We start from the raw sequence: 21,527 nt of genomic DNA, 5'->3' as shown, positions 1-21,527 counted from the left end.
AAAATACATCCTTGCGATTTGAACAGCGCCGATAGGTTAGCTGCATTTCGGTTCACACATTGTTTTAGGAAGTGCAGATTAGGTCCATGTGACACATAGAACTTTGTCCTCCAACATCTCACTGCTGCCCCCCGCACATCACATCATCAGATACCTGAGTGGCCCCCCACATTATTTCCATTGGTTGGGTTGGCTTGGTGGGCAGGAGGAGTTTGCTTTCTGTAGAAATAAGATATACCTGAAGGAGCGTCTCCACCCCCGTCATTCAGCCCGGACACTGAGATCCAGTGCCGAGGGCCTTCTGGCGGTTCCCTCACTGCAAGAAGCAAAGCTACAGGGAACCAGGCAGAGGGCCTTCTCGGTAGTGGCGCCCGCCCTGTGGAACTCCCTCCCTTCAGATGTTAAAGAGATAGACAACTACCAGACATTTAGAGGACATCTGAAAGCAGCCCTGTTTAGGGAAGCTTTTAATGTGTGATATTTTAATGTATTTGATTTTTGTTGGAAGCCGCCCAGAGTGGCTGGGGAAAACCAGCCAGATGGGCAGGGTACAAATTATTATTATTATTATTATTATTATTATTATTATTATTATTATTATTTAATCAGGGTATTTCCAGAATCTGAGAAGAGTCGGTTTTTTTATTCAAAGTATAATAGGGATTTTCCATACTGTCCTGAAAATGTCTGAGTTGATGGGAACTCTGCCCCGGGTTATTTAAAAGAAAACTTGAAGCAGTTCTTGAGGCAGCCAGAAAACACAAAGCGGTTTCCATTTTAAACTTTAATCACTTTCTCTAAGGTGAAACTTCCTGAGGAAAGGAAAGAAAATCTCCCTCTAGTAAGTAGGCGCAATTTCCTTCTTTCTGTTCTGGTTTGTTTTTTTTTGTTTTTTTTGGAGCAAAAGGCCTTGCCTTTCCTTGTGCCCGAGTAGTGTGGGTGTTTCTCAGAATTCACATATTATTTATGAGGAAATATGTGGACATCGAAGTAGCGCAATATCTTTTGGCAGGACCAACTTAACCACCAAAAATAGTGAGGAAACTTGTGAGTTCTCCAGAATTTTTCTTCAGGTTGCAAGTTAGGTAGAAGGGTGGAAAAAATAGCTGGCAGGCTTACCTGAGTGCAACAGGTGGCAGTGAAAACAGGTGTACCTTGCATCAGCATCTCTCTGGGGCCTTGTGGGAGTTAAAATGGTCACTCCTACCATTGAAAAATGATTTAAATGGGTGCGCCCAGGGCAGGTAGACCTCAGCAGTAGGCAGTAGAGTGTGCCTTAGGGCAGAAGCAGTTTGACACCTGCGGTGGAGCTGCTGCACTAGCATTCTGGCAGGTGGGTCACTGACTGCCCTGCCACCCAGGGGTGCCAGCTATAGGGGCGGAAGGGGCTTCAGCCCCCTCAATATTTGTAGGCAGAGGAATGAGCCCCCCCCAATATTGAGGGGGGCACCATTCCACACCGCCTCCAGCGAGCACTGGTGCGCTGGGTGGGGGTGGGAGGCGTGGAGAGTGCTTTTCACCCTCCCTGCTGCAATCACCTCCTCAAAGGGACGCCCACACGTCCAGCAGGCCTGGCCAGACTGGGGGGGGGATCGCACGTGAAATGTCATATGTCATGCACACATGACGGGCCCCTCAATGTTGGGCCCAACTTGGCGCGCCTGCTGCCACCTCACCCCTCCTGTTCCTGGTGAGCTACAGGGACCCAGCTAACTGGAAACTGGCATACAGCTCTGTCCCTCCCAGCAAGCTGCTTCTGCCTGAAGGTGCCATGTGTTGATGTCAAAGCTGAGAGATTTTCACCAGTCTCGCACCCCCTCAGCTAACTTGAAGGGCGATAGTGATGCAGCAATAAAACTGCTAGCACATTTGCAAAGCTAAGCAGAGTCCAGTATGGTTTCAAATTGGTTGGGGGACTGCGTGTTGAGTTTCTTGCATTGCAGAGGATTGAACAAGATGACCCTCATGGTCCCTTCCAACTCTACATTTTTATGATCCTCCCTCACTCCCTCTCTGCCTCTCTCTCATTGGAACATGCTAGTCCAGGGGTGAAGAATCTTTTTGGCTTGGTGGGCCAGAGCTTTATCTCCCCACATCCCCATAGGCCAACTTTGACAAGTGGGTGGGACTACCCAGGTGCCAATCATTCAATGTCAGGATGATATTAGGTGACTGTCAAAGTTGACTCACCGGGATTCCCCTGCAATCTAAGGTTTTACTTCATGCTTTTCGTCTTGAGTCTGTGAATTGGTCAACCTTTAAGGTGCCTCAAGACTCTTTTACTTGTTCTTGTTGATGTTAACATTTATATAGCCACCCATCAGTAATATCTTCTAGATACTTTCCAGCAGACATTTGCAAACTGCACCCTGCCCCCCACACACATCAGTGAGGTGAACAGGAAACAAAAACTGAACTATGCATGCTAATCATTTTCTACTAATAATTAAGCTGATATGCAGGAAAGAAGTTTTAAAACACACACTCAAAAAGTCCCTCCTGTAGTTAGTTCGTTCGTTCGTTCGTTAGTTAGTTAGTTAATCAATAAATAATATTTAGAGACGGTCATTTTGCTGCTCCTGTTGCATATAATGCCTTGCCACTGAAGTCATTGTCCAGGACATTAATATTTCTCAGGCTTAAAAAAAAGATATGAAGGGCATTTTTTACACATATGAAACTAAAAGCCCTTTCTAGCCCCTCTTGTGCTTTTTGTGCCCATCTGCAAATGTTCTTAATGTCAGGTGGAAAGTGGAAGAGAGCTATTTATAAATCCAATCTACATTCTAGCCAGTGCCTGATTTTTACATTTGCATTGCAAAAGCCACTTTGTGTGTGTGAAAACACCCTGGCGGGGCTCTCATGTAGCTGGTGTGAAGACAGTCTGCTTTACTTTTTGTTTTGAAACTTATATTGTGTTCATGAAAGGGAATTTGAATGAACTGACCTAAGCTAGGAAGTTGTAGTGTGTTAGAGAGAGTGGAAGGCAGGATGCAACCACTATAATGCTTTGCTTATTATTATGAGAGAAAGCTGGTGTCCTTGGGCAACCAAATGATTGACGGACCGCAGCAAGCACTTTGAGAAAGGTTGACTCAGTTGCTGTACCTGATCACCTGTTTATCACCTGTTAGTTCTTTAATTCAGCAGTCATATAAAATGCAGAAGTGAACAGGTTAAATTGTTTGCCAGTATGAAGGTGCATTTTGGGGAGACGCTTCTCCCATTGATTTCTTCCTCTTATGCAGGTGTACTCAGCATAGATCCTTTACCTATAGAAAGATGGCAATGCTATGCCTGCAGCTTGGAGACTCTGCCAATGTCTCCCTTCAGAGAAATTCATGAACAGTACATGAAATATGTTGTGGAAAGCTGGTCTCTTGGTGCTTGGTGGCTTGGGAATTAATTGCATAGCAGGAAGCTACTTCCACAAGACCTTTTGTATGTGATACTAGGCTTGTGGAATGGTCATGACACCATACAAAAACATTTTTAAAATGCTGCCTCTGAACTACTGGGAAAGCAGAACTGAGTCTAGGAGATGAACCAGAGTGAAATATTTCTTCAAATAAACTGTATATCTTTAGTTCCTTCACTGTTCCTTGCTAATTTCGCTGTACCGTACCTTATAAAAATGTATAAAATTTAGATTAACATTTTGCCATGTGAATGAGTGTTTTGCAATGCTTCCTAGTTCAATTATGAAACATTCACGTGCTCATTCCTTGAGGATTCATCAGCTTCCTGATTTATACAGAAAAGTCCCTGATTTCCCCCTCTCTTGTTTCTCATCAGTACTGTATTTGGAAGGGTCCTTTCTCGTGTTTGAAGATATCTTCAAACTGATTGCATTCTACTGTGTCAGTAGGTAAGTTGGATTTATGTTTTCCGATTATGGTGTCTGTTCACATATGGGAATGTTCAATGGGGAGATTCTAGGGCAACATAGCCCATCAAATCGGGTGATTACTTACGCATTGCCAAAAAGAGAGGACAAAAAGGGCAGCAATCAAAAAGGGCATATTTGCATAATATTTGCATCTCTTAACAGGCATCCGTGCTTTTGGCTTTGGGGACATCTTGAAGACTTATTTATCCCAACAGGTCTATGCAGTTGTTAAAAACTTTTTTGAGGAGCCATTCATTTAATGATTCTGCTGAGGTGTGTGTGTATATATCGTTGCATACTGCCCTGATATTTTGCGAGAGGTTAGCATATAAATCTTTTATAAATAAATGTGTTTTGCAATGAACAAAACCAGAAAACTGTCACTGCATATTCACTCCCTTGTGTACGTGAATGTAAGAAGGCAAATTATGGAAGAAAGCTTCTCATTTGATGTTGTTGTTATTGGTTATATCTGTACACCATGCTGATAGCATGTTTCGGTGAACACAGAGCTGCTGCCAGTCTTCCTCATAATGCTAAATAACATAGAATCATAGAATTGTAGAATTGGAAGGGACCCTGAGGGTCATCTAGTCCAAACCTCTGCAATGCAGGAATCTCAACTAAGTCGTGTGATGTCATTGGCCTCTGTTTCTTTGCCGCTATGCGACTTTGTTGGCAGCTGCTTGCAACGGCTGGAGAAACTCTGAGCGTAGTGACATCAGTTCCCAAGTCTCTAACTAAACATCAATGGGGAGACATAGTGTGACCACGAGTTCCTCTTAATTTGGACAATGTACAATTGCTCATTGACCAAATTCCAGCAAGGGTATAGGAGGCCCTGATTTTAAAAATATTCAAGGGCATACAGAATGCTTTCAATTGGTGGGGGAGGGGCTGTTTGGCAAATTAATTTTTAACACACACTCAGTAAAAGTGACATCCAAATTTCTGTATGGATTTTCAAAAGAAAGGAGGTAGGGGAAGGAGCAAGGGAATATTGAGTCCTTCAAATAAGTAAGTGTCTTCTGAAATCAAGTATTCTGGCTAGCCTTGGGAATATCTGCGGTAAGTAAAATTGCCTGTCAATGAGAGTTGTTGTTGTTGTCACCACCATCTGTTTTTCTCGAATGACAATGGAGTGTGCCTCTGGGGGTGTTGTCAAACTGCTGTGTTAGCAGCACTGAAGTGAGCTCCCGGGACGCAAGCCTGGGCAGGGTGTATGGAGGTCCTGGGCTGCCCAGATGACAAGACCTTCCTCTTAGCCTTACTGATGGATGTGGTCCAAAGGAAAGCAGAGCAATATGCTTGGCACCAGCTTGGCTGCAGGAGTTGCTGGGAGGAGGTGTACAAGGCACCACCCAAGCACCCTAGGGACTCCACCCCGGAATTGTGTAGGGTTTACTCCTTAGCTTTACCTTCTCCTGAAAGTATCCCACAGGGCAGTGGAGGTTTAGGGTCAGAGTTTTCCTTCTCCTAGATGGGCTACCTTCCCAGATTGACAAGCCCCATCTGCCCCTATGAGAGTACTTGCTAAAGAAAAGATTGTGTGGTTAATGTTAAGACTAAGGATAGGTGAATATTTCAGTTTTGACTTCTCTCAGTTTATCGTTTCTCCAGTGCTCAGTTCTCCACATTTACACACCAGTTTGCCAGTTGTTGTTTTTTTAAGTCCCCCTGAAACTTCATCAGCATTTTAGTGTGCATTTATCTCCATGTGTACATTTTTGTATGCCATCTTTCCTAATTCAAACAATTTTGCAATGCAGTTTTTCCCCCCTAATATGGGGGCCTTTTGATTGTTTCTTTCACCAATACATGCATTTTAATGCACATTTTACTTGAAGATGTGCATTTTTGCATACATTACTTGGCTGGAGAACCACACTTCAAGAGTTGGAAAAGTGAAAATTTCAAAAGACGTCTGTGTATGGGTTCGTGAATTAGGAATATTCACCCTTAAATGAAAATTGAACTTAGTTTCTCCCTCGTCCCTAGTTAAGGCCAACAGTAGCTGAAGGGGAGAGGAAAGGCCACCATGAGTTCATCTCTTAGCCATCCTGGGATCTGTCAAGGCAGGCAGTTTGCTCAGCACTCGTGCCAGTCATGTGAAAGAATGATTTCCTGCGGTGCAGAGAAACTACAAGCCAAGCGAGCTATTTGAAACTCAGCTGTTCCAAGCTGTTTTTAAAAGAATTATAATTGACTTTGGGTTAGCAATAAAAAGAGCCAGACTTCCTCTCCACCCCACCCTCGCCATCTCACAGGACCAGTACTATGAACTCTCCTGTGGGAAGGATCCCAGGAGAGAAATGCAGGTCAGCAAAGGCCACATCAGAGCCTGCTTCAGTTGGATTACCCTCCTGTGCCATTTTACAACCAACTGACCTGCAGGAAATATGCTGGTGGCTTGTTCTATGTTGATCTGAGTCTCATTCGCACGGCACTCTAAGCCAAATAATTGCTCAGTGCAAATGTATGGGCTCCCAGAGAAGAGGTTGAGGCTGCTTCACTCCTCGTAGGAGGCAAAGAAGCCATTGTTTTCTGCTTCTCCCTGTATTTATTGCATGCAGAGCTGTTTCCATTCTGCTACAGTTCGTCTTCCACCCAAAACTATGTTTTTCGACTTGCTGGCGGCTGTTGTAAAAGTACATAACTTACATAAATTAATTACCGGAGTTACATTGTCATTATGTCATTTTAATGTCAAGAAAAAACATGGAATGTAATCAATTACATGTTCTCTGGGTTGATTTCTGTTCTGGACATGTTGCACAAAAGCAAACAGCAAATTCTGCTCCATTTCTGTTTTCATTGGTATTCTCTGACATCCCTAACTCCTTCCTGGTTGTTTTGCTGCTGTGCCACACTGAACTAAGCCAAAGTTTGACCTAGCCTGTCGCCCAAACCTAGACTTGTAGTCTAGCTCTCTCAGGCAAAACATGAGCTGTAAGCAAGGCCCTATGGTTTATGGCTCATGGTTTGTCCGGGAGAGCAAAAACAGGAACCCGGTCCTGGCTTGTATGTCAAACTGTGGCTGAAGAGCCTTGGGACACAGGTGGACTTTCTCCCCCATTCCTGCTTGAGGGCCACTTCCCACTCTATGGTTCAGAATATAAACCTATTGTAAATGCGTTTCCATTGAACTTATTGCAAATTATTTCGAAGTACTGCATCTGTCTAGAATAAGAAATGAAATAATGCAGAACTAACCAAGCAGCTTTTATTCCCTACTAAGCCACATGCAACTTTGAATATATTTATTCATTTCTTTTTCACTTCCTAGAGATTTGCTTCCCTCCACGCTAAAGCTGCCACAAGCGATATTGGAAGCCAATAGTGTTACAGATCTAGAAACCATCTCTAGTCTGGAGATAGGTAAGTTGTGTTGGAGACCCCTAGCAACGTCTTACCCCAGAGCCTAAATAATGGCTTCATTATTTGGATATACACCTAAAGCTTCTAGTCCTATGCACAATTCCATCACATGCCAGAATGCTCCCTTGTTTCGCCAAACTCAGCAAGAGGTGGGAGTGTTCCACAAGGCATTCCTGTTCGTCATCCCTGCTCAAGGACCTTGCATCTCCTCTTCTCTGCCCTTGGTGAGAAGGAAGTGTGTTTTGCAAGGTGGCAGAAGCGATGGGGCAGGTAGGGTGCCACCTCTTGTACTTCCCTTGCCTAAGGGAGGTGTTTCGCCCTGCCTCATCAGTGGGCTGTCTCTGTAGAAACGTAATGCCTCCAACCAGGGAGGCAGAGCATAGTCATCATGGCTAGTAGCCACTGATAGTCTTATCCTCCTTGAATTTGTCCAATCCTCTTTTACAGCCATTCAGGTTGGCGGCCATGGGAGTCCCATAGATTCACTATGGTGTGTGTGTGTGTGTAAAAAATACTTTCTTTTACTTGCCCAGAATCTCCCTGTACTCATCTTCATTGCATGCCCACGAATTCTAGTCTTTTGTTTTGATCAAGGTTGGTGTGATGTGGTTGAGCATAAGATATCAGCTGGAAATACTTGGTTCGAATTTAATCTGAGCCACATTTTTGCAGATAGACTGACCACAGCATCCTTTGAGACGGGCCTGGCCTACAAGATTGTTGTCAGGGTTACTGAATTAGCACCCAAAATGACCTTTGAGCACTTCTAGAACACATAGAAGATATACACTGTATTGTGCTTCTTAGGCTCCTTCTTAGTAAAAACCTAATCAATTCAGAGAGGAGGTGATGGCAGGTAGCAAACCAGAGTTTTCTTTTCCAAAAGGAAAGATTTTGTAATCTACAATGCTTATTTCCACTTCCCCCAGAATCATGCCTGTCTTAGGAGGAGGAATTCCCCGTTTTGTTCTGACACTTCTGAGATATATGCACACGGCCCTAGGCAGAAGTCCTACCTCTGCACCAGTATTTGTTTAATGCTACTTTATATGCAAATGCTCTTGTATGATAATTCCTGGATCTCTACTTCAGGATGGGATTGAGACTTCTTTTGTTTGTCAATCTGTGCCTAGACTTTGGTAGAGGGAACGAATTCCATCTTTTGTGGGACCCCTCAATATAAAATTACAGACTATTTAAAAAAAATGAACTATTTAATCCAGACCAGACATAGGTGTTCAGCAGGGCAGGGAGGGAGATTTGCTTATCTGGAGAAGAGGGTACAGCTGGGTTTGGATGGGGTTCCACTTCCCCACAAGAACCAGGTTTCTAGTTTGGGGGTCCACTTGGACTTGGCCCTATCTGTGGATCACAAAGGGGAGCCTGTGGCTAGAATTGCCCTTTATTTGCTAAGATTAGTATGCCAGCTACAACCCTATTTTGAGAGATCAAACCTTGGCTCAGTAATCCATGTTGAGGCTAGACTACTACAATGCACTCTACGTGAGGCTGCCTTGGAAGACAGACAACTGGTGCAGAATGCTGTTCCTCGTCTGCCAGTGCACATGACAATTGGAGCACATATACACCAATACTGTTCCAGTTTCACTGGCTGCAGGTGCATTTCCGGACCCAATTCAAAGCATTGATTTTGACCTTTAAAGGCTTAAATGGTTTCAGACAGTGTTAGCCAAATGGCCACCTACACCAATACAGACCTTATTAAGACCTGCCTCTGAGACTCTGCTCATATCCTCATGGCATGCCAAGTTGATTTGGCTGGCACAAGAGATGGGAACTTTTCTGGCATGGCCCCTGGATTCTGGAACTCCCTCCCCACAGAAGTGTGTGTTGCCTCAACATTGCCAGTGTTTAAATGAATCTTAAAAAAAAAAACTCTCTTTTGACTCACATTCTCTTAAAGGTTCTCTCAGAATTGGTTATTTTAGTATAGACGGTTATGCCATTAGGGTGGCAATTTATACTGACGCTTGTAAACAGTTTTAAGTGGCATAGCTTTTAAAAAGATTGTTAGCACCATTGCCATTTTATGTTAGAATTTATACACCTGGTGTTTTACAATGTTGTGAACCACTCTGGGTGGTGCATGCATATAGATGGATTTATAAATAAATAAGTATCAACAAACAAAATTCAGAATTAGTAAAAGGCATAAAACAGGTTGGTTTTGCTATGTAAATAAAACAACTCATTAACAAATACAATTTGCATCTCCTTCCTGGACATCACCACAACAAAAGTTGTCAATGGTTTCAGTGTCCATTGTACAGTAAAGGTAAAGGTAAAGGACCCTGGACGGTTAAGTCCAGTCAAAGGCGACAATGGAGTTGTGGTGCTCATCTCACTTTCAGGCCGAGGGAGCCAGCGTTTGTCTGCAGACAGCTTTCCAGGTCATGTGGCCAGCATGTCTAAACCGCTTTGTTGCAACAGAACACTGACGTAAGCCAGAGTGCACAGAAACGCTATTTACCTTCCCGCCGCAGCAGTACCTATCTATCTACTTGCACTAGTGTGCTTTGAAACTGCTAGGTAGGCAGAAGCTTGGACAGAGCAACGGGAGATCACTCCATTGTGGGGATTCAAACCACCAACCTTCTGATCGGCATGCCCAAGAGGCTCAGTGGTTTAGACCACAGCGCCAACCCCATAGTCACCTTTGACTGGACTTAACTGTTCAGGGGTCCTTTACCTTTACCTTTATAATACTATACAAGATACAGGACTGAATCTAGTAAGTATTTTACACATCTCCCTTTTTAAAGTTTCCATATACAAGAAATGGGGACCTTATCCAAGACATTTTCTCTGAAAATAGAACGCAAAGTAGAGCATTCAATTTCCATACTTCGGCAAACCACATTTTTTTCTATCAATTCAGTCATAGTATACTGAGGAAGACAAAAAACTTATTCAAGGTGACATCTAAATGTTGCTTTTCATCAGCACTCAAAGCATAGTATTTTGCACTTTGGAAAAAAGTGGCGCTTTCCCTTCGATAACACAGGGGTTACTGTCTTGCAAAAGGTAACTCAGTTGATCAATGGCTATATTTCTTTAGCTGGTACACAAACACATTATGGTGTGTGTGTGTGTGTGTGTGTGCACGTGGCTGTGTACAGCTCTTGTGTACAGCAGAAGCTACCCTTTGAGCTCATTCTTACCCCACTCTGGGCCAAACTACACACAACATTAGACACATGTCTAAGCAAGCATGTTTAACATAGCTGCTTTTATTGTGGAGTAAGATCTGGTTTGGGCCTCTGACATCAACCATGTTCTCAGTCTGCACTGGGTTTTCTGCTGGGGGGATAACTCCACCCTATTCCTTGCTGCTATTTGCCACCCCCACCCCTGGGTAATGTTTGCAGTAAACAGCACTTTTCAGGTGATATTATTTCTTGTGTATGAGGATTCTGCTTGGTTTGACCTTTTTAAAGGCAGCACTGTCTATCCAATACAGAATAATGCATATGTTCAATAAACATTATGCAATACAATTCAGTTAAAAGACTTCAGTATCGTCCTGCCCTACACTTGATTGTTTTCTTTTAAATTCTCATGGTTTTTGGTTTGTTTGTTTTTGCAGGTTTCTGGGACTCCGCTTTAAATCAAAGGCGGGGAGGGCAGTTCCCTCACTCTGTGAAAGGTCTTGCTTTTGCCACAGCTCAAGCGAAAAAGGAGGGGGAAACTACCCAGTGTTTTGCAAGCAGCACGGACAATTGTTCATGTGAAATTGAGCTGTCAATAGGAAATGACAGGCTGTGGTTTGTAAATCCTATTTTTATAGAGGAGAGAAGCAACCAGTTTCCCCCGGATGTTCCTCTTCCTCCTCCACCTCCTTCTCCTTCTCCTCCTCCTCTAGAGACTTGCAGGAAAGATCCTTCTTTTACCAGCAACACCGTGACAAGGCCTCCAAAGAGGTCTCCCAGCCGCCGGCCGCCGCCGCCACCACCACCACCTCCTCTGCCTCTTCATGCTGTGAAGCAGCCTGAAAAGTCTCCCATGACCACTTATGAAGAGCTTCGGGATCTGGAGAAAAACGAAAAGGAGATGAAAACTGAAGTTAGCAAAAGCAAGGAAGATGATGGGCGGCCGTCTTTGTCTCTCAGCGATTCTTTTACCACAAAGAAACGCATCCCTCCTTCCATTCCACCAAGGAGGTGCATATCCGAGAGATATTCTGGAAAGGGCTGCTTTGAAAAATCTGAGAAATGTCCAGCAGCAGTTGGAGAACTGGCGGAAAAACGGAGCAGTGGGAATGAAGGTTGCATTTCTTGTGCTGTTGACCCTCCAGAGGTGTTTGAAGAGGTTTCGGAGAAAGATCCAGCATCATGTCAAGGGGAGATGCCCAACAGCGAGGCCGAGAAACAGCTGGTGGCTGAGCTGCAGAAGAAGCCCTCAGAGAAGTCGGCAGCGCCTCCGATCCCACCCCCAAGGAAGAAGAGGATCTCTCGACAGGAGTCATCCGCCAGCTCTTGCCATTCAAAACCAGTATGTGCTGAAGAGTCAGAATTGCCACTTCCAAAAGGAAAGGGAAAGCCAGTAAAAAAAAGTTACTCTAATGCAAAAAGGGAATCAAAATTTGCCCGTCAGCCTCTTAGCTTCTCAGATCTTGAAAGTTCTCGTGACTCACTGGACAGTCCAGTAAGCAACGTGGGGGCTCAGACACCAGCCTCTGAGCCAGACTCCTATTCCACCAGCAGCACTGAGGATGAGCTAGAGCTGGTGACCAGCCCGTCGGTGAAGAAGACCCGTTCCATGATATTAGGCAGGGCCAAGAACCGTCTGTCCATGGTCAGCCTGAGCAATGTCTTCACTGCTTTCCTGTCCGCTGACCGAAAGCTCCAGAAGAAGATTGTGGAGCTAGCCCAGGACAAAGACTCTTACTTTGGCCGCTTGGTGCAGGACTATAAAGTATACAGCCTGGAGATGATGGCGAGGCAGAGCTCCAGCACTGAGATGCTGCAAGAGATCCGCTTAATGATGACCCAGCTGAAGAGCTACTTAGTACAAAGCAGGGAGATAAAAACCTTCATGGACCAGGCTGTTCACACGGATGAGCAACTAGGTAAGAGCTTCCGTCTTCTATTCTTCTTTTGAGTGCATGGCTTCCTTGAAAGGCAAATCAAGGTGAAAACATGGTGCATCAAAATAACACATTATCAGGAGAACTGGCATAATAAAATAGTTTTATTTGTCAGCCATTGGCATTTGCTGGGCCACAGACATCTATGGTTGTTGTTGTTGTTGTTGTTGTTCAGTCATTCAGTCGTGTCCGACTCTTCGTGACCCCATGGACCAGAGCACGCCAGGCACGCCTATCCTTCACTGCCTCTCGCAGTTTGGCCAAACTCATGTTAGTAGCTTCTCTATGGTTGTAGAACAGGGTTATTTACACTTTTTTCATGCCTATTGGCAACATTTTAAAAAATGTAATGGAGTCTAGATGCAGAAACACCGCCAAAGAGCAGGTTACCAAAGCACTGACAGAGCTCTCAGGCTTTTTATTTAGTGATTGTGTTTGTAGCCCACCTTTCTTTCCTACATTCAGATTGGAATGCTTGAGGCTATCCCGTTTTATCACTTGCCCCCAGGCCATAAAACAAGCTTCAGTGCCTAAAACACCATCCATTGCATCACAACACTAGAAACTCTATCCCAGCCTTCCTCAACCTGGTACCTTCCAGCTGCTTTGGACTACAACTCCCATCATCCCCAGCTAGCACTGCCATCCAAAACATCTGGAGGGCACCTTCACCATCACCTGCGACACTTCTGTGCCGCACATGTGTGGTGCTCCTTTCTACATATTCAGCAAAGAAATCAAGCTGGTTGGTGGCAGAGTCAAGGACTGCTCTATCCCCTTTTGCTTCAGTCAAACTGAACGGGCAAAGGCACCAGAGTGAACTGATGCCGCAGGCCAGATGAAATTTGGCCATGGGTATGTTCTGGCCAAGGATGCAGGTGGTGCTGTGGGTTAAACCAGAGAGCCTAGGGCTTGCCGATCAGAAGGTCGGTGGTTCGAATCCCCATGACGGGGTGAGGTCCCGTTGCTCAGTCCCAGCTTCTGCCAACCTAGCAGTTCAAAAGCATGTCAAAGTAGATAAATAGGTACTGCTCCAGCGAGAAGGTAAATGGCATTTCCGTGCACTGCTCTGGTTCACCAGAAGTGGCTTAGTCATGCTGGCCACATGACCCGGAAGCTGTACGCCGGTTCCCTCGGCCAATAAAGCGAGATGAGCACCGCAACCCCAGAGTCGTCCACGACTGGTCCTAATGGTCAGGGGTCCCTTTACCTTTGCCTTTATGTTCTGGCCACAGGCTGAGGATGCCCCCAGCCCAGCCTTAGAGTCAACAGGTTAAGTTGGATCTCTGAGAGAAGGAGAAACTTAATTCACGGCACTTGTATAAGAGCTCTTCTGCAGGATAGCTCAGTCAGTAAAGCAAGACTCTTAATCTCAGGGTCATGGGTTCGAGTCCCACTTTGGGCAAAAAGATTCCTGCATTTCAGGGGGTTGGACTAGATGACCCTCAGGGTCTCTTCCAAGTCTATGATTCTAGGTGTATTTCATGTGTTTCACTGTTTACTCCTGTGGTCCTGCTGTTCCAGCTATCGCAGATACCCTAGCCAGAATCCAACACAGAGTTGAGTGTGCTTGGATTATAGGCCCTGTAGAGGTGACAACAGGGCAAGCGTGATGCAATTTGCTGTGCTTTTGCAAGTTTGATGGAAAGGCGTTTCTTTGGGTGTTTTTGTTCACTTGCTGAATGTTAAGCAAGAGTTGGGCAATAGCCTCGGAAGACTGTGAACAAGAGTGGCCCAAACTATAGAATATGCAGTTTCATGCTGCTGGATGTAATCAGTTCCAGCATTGCAGAGATTTGCATTCAGCAGAGCTGTAGAAGTCAAAACAACCACCATCTAGCCTTATACGGAAATGACATTTTCAAAAAGTTGCTGCAACTTACATCAACCTTGGTAGGTCATCTTTCTATACATTGTCAACACTTCTTCCTGGATGTCCTCTCTCCTTTCCAGCTGAACACAGCAAAATTGTGCCTGTCATTTTATTTAAACTCACATTGAGAAATTCCTTTTCGTTTATCCTGAGCATGCCAAATTGGGATTATCTTCCACCTCACTTTCCCCTTCACATCCAGACCCAGTTCCACAGTGTGATTTTTCTTCCCTAACATTTCCAAAATCCATTTTCCCCTCAGCACCTATTGCTAAAAATCCTTTATCCATGCTGTGAACATATTTCATCCAGATCACAGAAATTCACTCCTCAACAGCCTAGTTCCTTCTTCTCCTCTTCCTTCCCTTTTCCCAGCAGTTTACTTTGCTAGATTCATCTTTGCCTTCGGTCATACATTATGGGTAAAGCTTGTTGAAAACATTCGTGGATTTTTCCTGTTCCTATTGTTGTTGTTCCTGTTCCTGTTGTTGTTGCTGCTGCTGCATGCCATATTGGCTTCTAAGTGATTTACAAGCATATAATCAATTATAAAATTCTTACATAATTAAAATACACAGTAAAAGAATTCCATCAAAACATTAAAATAGCCATATTTAAAATATACAATAAAACAAACCTGTCAAAAAGCAGGTTTAGGTTCAGGTGAACATTTGCCTAAACAGGTGTGTTTTCAAGGGTCTGCCAATGCAGGAATGCCAATATAGATGAGGCCTCTTGTTTTTCAGCAGGAAAAGCATTCCACAACTCTGGTGCCACCAGTGAAAAAGTCCACTTCCATGTTACCAGTCTGAGGGCAGGATTCCATTTGGATGCTGTTCAAAATGGCAGCTGTTTATTGGGTCAAAACCAAGAGACATTATTATAATTATTTAATTTATTGCCTGCCCTTCACCCTAAGGCCCCAGGGTGGGCCACAATTAAAACAGCAACAACAGTAGAAAAACTTACAGTTAAAAAATAGCATTTTCTTCCATTATGTTAGGCCTAGCCAGAGATCTCTATGAACTGGCTAGACTAGACCCCATTTTAGTCATCAACAACAACAACAACAATTACAATGTGCTAATTTTATTTTAACATGGAGTTTCTAGGCTCCAGAGATCATACCTGCTGTCACCAAAACTAAATCTCTCAAATTTGACTATAAATTCCAGAAGGAATTTTCATTAATATGCACAGGGGCAGGGAAAAAGTGATTAAGAACTACTAAGGTTAAATATTTTGTCAATAATTTCATACCTTTTGGTAGTATGACTGGACAGGTAGAACAAAATACATACTGAGGGTAAGTTGCATGAATGTCTATCCAGGCTGGCTTTAAGATGCTGATTTCTCACTTATTCCTTTTCTACCTTATGTTTCCCCACTCCACATCCCAACTCCAGAGGTGATTGTTGAGTCAGCTTTGCACAAGTGCGTCTTGAAGCCTTTAAAAGACGCCATCAATACCTATCTAAGGGAAATCCACAGCAAAGATGGATCCTTCAAGCTCCTGAAAGAAAACCAGCAAGTCATACAAAACACAACTACCACTGACTTGGGAGTCACCACCAGTGTGCCTGAATCCACATTGCTGGAGAAAATCCTGCACAAATTCACAACCATGCACAAGGCCTACTCTCCAGAGAAAAAGATTAGCATCCTACTGAAGTCCTGCAAACTCATCTACGACTCTATGACTCAGGGAAACCAAGGTACTGTACAACCACCCTAAAACTCATGCTCTTGCTATAGATATACAGTCGTACCTCTGGTTACGATTGCTTCAGGTTGCGTTCATCACGGGATACGAACCCGGAAGTACCAGAACGGGATACTTCTGGGTTCGGCAATTCGCACAAGCGCAAAATGACATAATGCGCAGAAGCGCCGAATCACACTGCGCACATGCGGCACTTCAGGTTGCGGACCTTTCAGGTTGGGAACGGGGCTCCGGAACGGATCCCGTTCGCAACCAGAGGTACCATTGTATATATATTCTGAATTACAGAAAATCCGACTGGATGTAAAATGACACATTCGAAGCACATTTTACCCCCACCCCCAGAGAATTCTGAGCACTGTAGTTTGCCCCTCACAGAGCTTACAGTTCCCAGCAACAAACTCGGCGCCCTGAATTTTTTGAGGGAGGAAATGTACTTCAATTTTACTTTCAATGTATAATGTGTGTCCACAGTATGACAACTACTTCTGAACTGTATTGCTAAGCATGTCATAGCTTGTCTGAAGCCACTGCTAAAGCTTCTGGCGGTGTTTGTTAATGGAGACCAAAGCACAAAAGAGATATTTGGACAGGCCTAGGAAATAGTTTCATTCAGCACAGCAGGGGCAGTTGCAGGCATTAGGGTGGTGGTAGCAGCAGCAGCTTCTGAACCCAGCAATGAAAGCATTCAAGAATATTGCTTGTAAGGAAGGCATTTTGTCGAAACATGTTGGGACCCCAGTTGTGTTGGATTAAGCTGGCCTTCCCCAACCTGGTGCCCTCCAGGTGTTTTGAACTACAACACCCATCATCCCCAGCCAGCAAGGGCAATGGCTGAAGATGATGTGATTTTTACTCCAAAACAGGGGGAGGACACCAGGCGGGGGGAAGTGTGAATTAAGTGTTTTCCTGCAGTGCTATTCTCTTTTCTGTGGCTGTTATTGGTGACTATATTTCTGTGGAAAGAGAGACCTTGGGCTCCCTGTTTTGAGCTCTTTTAAAAAAAACCACAGCAGCCCAGGTAGGGCAGGGAATATCTTTCTGTTTGCAAAAGGAATGTAGTAATACTGACAAAAGACTGGAATACAATAAGACCAGGAAGAATAGGTCTGCTACATAGCACAGGAAATGCAGCTGTGAAATTAAGGAGATAGGCAGCTATGTCCCTATGAGTGCCTTTGTGTACAAATTCAACTAAAGACATTGGGGGCCAAGAGATGATAATGATGTGCTTTATACCCCACATTCCCTCCAAGTTGCTCAGTCTGTTTACATGGTTCTCCTTCCCCCTGTTTTATCCTTGCAGCAGTCCTGTGATGTAGGTTAGACTGGGTAATGATGTCTGGCCTGATGCATACCCTCCAACACTTTGAAGCCTAAATCTAGGATGCCATCTTCCCAGATACCGATGTTGGGGTCCGTTAATCGGGCCCAAGCTGCCTTGGTCACTGAAAGGCCAATAAATGCCAAAGACATAGGAGATCCCCATAATCACTCATTTATTCAGCTGAGTAAAACAGAGCAGGCGAGCCACACCCAACAGTGTGATAGTGAAGCCGCCCCAAATAGCCTTTGTTCATACTTTTTATAGGCATCTCCTCTCCCTTTCCCCCTTTCGAGGTTCCTTGCGCTGATCGAAATAGGACACCCTGCCTGGAGACCTTGAAGGGGAGAGCTGCCTGGCAGAGGGAGGTTTTCTTGCAAATCGCCTAGCAACGTTATCTGGTCTCCACATATTTGTGGATCACCCTCCTAAATTCAAAAGCAGGCAGTTTGTTTGTTTTTTTACAGAAGCAAAATGGCATCAGTTAGGCTAACCCAGGCATAGGCAAACTCGGCCCTCCAGATGTTTTGGGACTACAACTCCCATCATCCCTAGCTAACAGGACCAGTGGTCAGGGATGATGGGAGTTGTAGTCTCAAAACATCTGGAGGGCCGAGTTTGCCTATTGCTGAGCTAACCAAAAAACAGGACAAGAACATGCCTCCGTGGCTTTTCCTGAGACCCCACACCATCTTCCCATGTTTTTTATCACAAGAACACAGTGGCCATTTTGGTTGCAGTGATCTCATGCAATTTTGTGCCGCAGCTTTCTCCTCCCCAAAAAGTGGGGGGTTTTGGGCTTAGAACCCAAAAATGTGTGTTTTGGGGTTCCACACAAGATTGTGGCCCCAGAAAATGCACTTTCCCAAGGGAAATCGTGCAAGATCATGGCAGCCAAAATGGCTGCCATTCTCTCATGATAAAAAACCGGGATGTCCCAGTTTTTCCAGGACACTTGCGAAGTATGCTAAGGATGCAGTGAGGTTCATGACTGAGTGGGGATTTGAGCCCCACTCAGATGTAGGTCCTTTGAGATGTAAGCCTCTGGTCTGCAATAGTGTGGCTCCTCTTAGGAGCTCTACGTGTCTGCTCAGAGTTCAATTATACTTACACCTAGGTAAGTGTTTGTACAGTGGTACCTCTGGTTATGAACGGGATCCATTCCGGAGCCCCGTTCGTAACCCATGATGTGCGTAACCTGAAGCGCTGCATCTGCTCATGTGTGTGATGCGATTCGGTGCTTCTGCACATGCACATGACACCATTTGACGCGTCCGCACATGCGTGAACCGCCGAACCCGGAAGTAACACGTTCCGTTATTTCCAGGTTCGGCACGTTCGTAACCCGTGTTGTACGCATCCTGAAGCATTCGTAACAAGAGGTACGACTGTATAGGATTGCAGCCTGAATTTCTGTAAGGCTAGTGCACTCCCTGGATAGGGTGATGTCCAAATGATTTGCTTTAAGAGGCTTGTAAAGTGTTTTAAGATTCATGAATAGGGATGGTCTATACTCTACAAATGATTGATTGATTGATTGATTGATTGCCTCATTGTGCCATGGAACCAAGGGAGAAGCAAACCCATGGACAGAGCCTTCATTCCTTTATGAAGGTTTGGGCAGGGTTCCAATTCCTTTTAACTCTGCATTCAATTATTTAATACCAATTTTCGTCCAAGCGCTGGAGCCCAACCAGAGGCTGATGCTGCAGATAGTTTCCCTAGACTGTAATAGCATGGGGGCTTGTAGCACTGGAGAGGGCTTATTTTTAATCCTCTTATAGATATTTATGAAACAAATGTTTCATGTCATTGAAAAATAAAAATAAATGGGGGAGGCAAGCTGGATTTGGCATAAGGCAATTCTACCTTGAACAAGTGAGACTGTTTCCAGTGTCATTGAAGCAGCTGTTGAAGGACCTCTGGCTGTTGCTGAGCTCTGTGGTGTGAGCCAGGGGATGAATGTAAAGGAGACGATTGAGTCTGCAAAGAATTGCTCGCTCGCTCTTTCTTCCCTCCCTCCCTCCCTCCCTAAAAACAGAAAATATTGAAATCTTGCATGCATTCCAAGCATTTTGCATATAAAATGTTGGTTTATAAATATTTGGTAGGTTTTTCAAAAGAACTGGAGTAATAGAATCATAGAGTTAAAAGGGATCTTGGAGGTCATCTGTTATAACCCCTGCAACATGGCTAGACGCACAGTCCAGGCTGCAACTACAGCATCCCTGACAGATGTCCAGCTTCTGCTTTAAGCACCTCCAGCAAAGGAGAGCTCAAGACAGCCTTATCTGCTTTTGAGAAGCACTTAGTGTTAGGAAGTTTCTCCTGGTGCTCCAGGTGAAATCTGCTTCCCCGCAACTTTCACCCTGTGGTTCCAATTCTGCCTCTGGAGGACAAATTTTCAGAGGAAAATGTCAGTTGCTGGGAGTGCAGGAAGGGAGAATGCTCACACACTCAGATCTTGCTTGCAGGCGTCCCATAGGCCACTGTGAGAACAAGATATGTGTCTTTAGCAGGGCCGTCTCGTCATAGGGGCTGGGTGGCATGGTGCACCAGCGCGCCAGGCCCCCCAGGGGCGCCCCCGCGAGCCCGCCGGCATGCCAGGCGCCCCCTCCCCAACCCGCGCCCGCCCCCATGGGCGGGGGTGTGTGGCCGCACTCGGGAGGGGGGGCGAGGGGGGATGAGGGGCGTGGCGCTGGAGCAGCGCGGGGCTTTGTGCGCCCTTCCCAGCGCTCCAGCTGGGGCTCTGGAGGGCGGCCGGCTTGCAGCGCCACGCCCCTCATCCCCCGCTCGCCCACCCCCCCTTCCGAGGGGCGGCCAGCGCGGGAGGGAGGTGGGTGGAGAGGCGGCCCACCGGGGGCGCTGAGGGATCGTCGCGAGAGGGCGGCCGATCCCTTTAAGACGGCCCTGGTCTTTAGCCTCTGGTCTTATTATGCCAGACGCGACATTTTTACAGCACATCACTAAAATGAACCCATGATTGATCCACCAGTACAGACAACTACCCATTTATGCAGGGGCTACATTCTGAGGCACCATACATTTAAGTGAAAATGTGTATAGGGCAGGGGTGGCCAACTCCCAAGAGACTGCGATCTACTCACACAGTTAAAAACTGGCAGTGATCTACCCCCTTTTGGGTGGTTCAGGTCAAAGTTGTTGAGTTTTTTTTAGGGAGGAAGGCCCTGTTTTGGGGGTTCAGGTCAAAGTTTTTGAGCTTCTTTTAGGAAGGAGGAAGGCCCATTTTTTAGGGGTTCAGGTCAAAGATGTTGAGCTGGTTTGACGGAGGAGGAAAACCCCGCTTTTTTGGGTACAATGCAAAAATGTTGAGTTTTTTTTAGGGGAACCAAAGTTGTTGAGCTTCTTTGAGGGGAGCCAGTGATCTACCAGTGATCTACCACAAGACGTCCAGTGATCTACTGCTAGATCACGATCTACCTGTTGGACGTGCCTGGTATAGGGTATTTGAAACGCCATTGAAAAAGCCTGCAACACCTGTTACGCCCCTGCCCCAACCCTTTTTGTGACATTTTCGGGTCACTTCCAGGTTCAGCAAGATGTGTGTGTGCACAGTTGCGCACATATCAGATGCACCTAAAACAGTCGCTGCCTGTACTAAATAATTGCACAAGTAATAAATACGTTGACATCTCTCTCTCTCTCTTACTCTTACTGTTTCCTGAACCTCCCAAAGATGAGAATGACTCACCGAGCTCACAAATGGAACTGAACTCACATTCCCAAAGCCCAGCTCACGTTTTGGACTATTATAGCAGGGGTTCCCAAATGGAGGCCGGCGGTGTTTCTGCGAATTCACGGTTGAAAATTGATGATTTGTAACTGGATTTTAATGGAAACAAAATAGAAAATTCTTTCCAGTAGCACCTTAGAGACCAACTGGGTTTGTTCTTGGTATGAGCTTTCGTGTGCATGCACACTTCTTCAGATGCATGCACACGAAAGCTCATACCAAGAACAAACTCAGTTGGTCTCTAAGGTGCTACTGGAAAGAATTTTCTATTTTGTTTCGACTATAGCAGACCAACACGGCTACCCACCTGTAACTGGATTTTAATGACCTCTCTTATACTTAACATTGTATTCTGTTGTATTGCAGTTTGAATTTTGTGGAGCACTACAAAATACAATGCACAAGAAATAAAGGAAGCAATACAAATACAATTAGAAATCATAATGCATCTTGCACAATGCATTACAGTTGCTACAGCA

At 45.0% G+C, this 21,527-nt stretch overlaps 1 protein-coding gene across 3 annotated transcripts in view; it reads left to right on the top strand.

Annotated features, from left to right (window-relative positions):
• Positions 1-21,527, top strand: part of RIN3 (Ras and Rab interactor 3) — a 70,714-nt gene that overhangs the window by 33,606 nt on the left and 15,581 nt on the right. For all 3 annotated transcript variants that reach the window (XM_033140818.1, XM_033140826.1, XM_033140835.1), the window contains 4 exons: positions 3,796-3,868; positions 7,176-7,267; positions 10,875-12,356; positions 15,654-15,962. In XM_033140818.1, coding sequence (XP_032996709.1) covers positions 3,796-3,868; positions 7,176-7,267; positions 10,875-12,356; positions 15,654-15,962 — 1,956 coding nt within the window. The remainder of the gene's footprint in view (positions 1-3,795; positions 3,869-7,175; positions 7,268-10,874; positions 12,357-15,653; positions 15,963-21,527) is intronic.

Source organism: Lacerta agilis, chromosome 1 (genome assembly GCF_009819535.1).
Source record: "Lacerta agilis isolate rLacAgi1 chromosome 1, rLacAgi1.pri, whole genome shotgun sequence".
Taxonomy (NCBI): Eukaryota; Metazoa; Chordata; class Lepidosauria; order Squamata; family Lacertidae; genus Lacerta; species Lacerta agilis.
The sequence above is the reverse complement of the archived record's forward strand: the minus strand, read 5'-3'. Positions and strand labels throughout refer to the sequence as shown.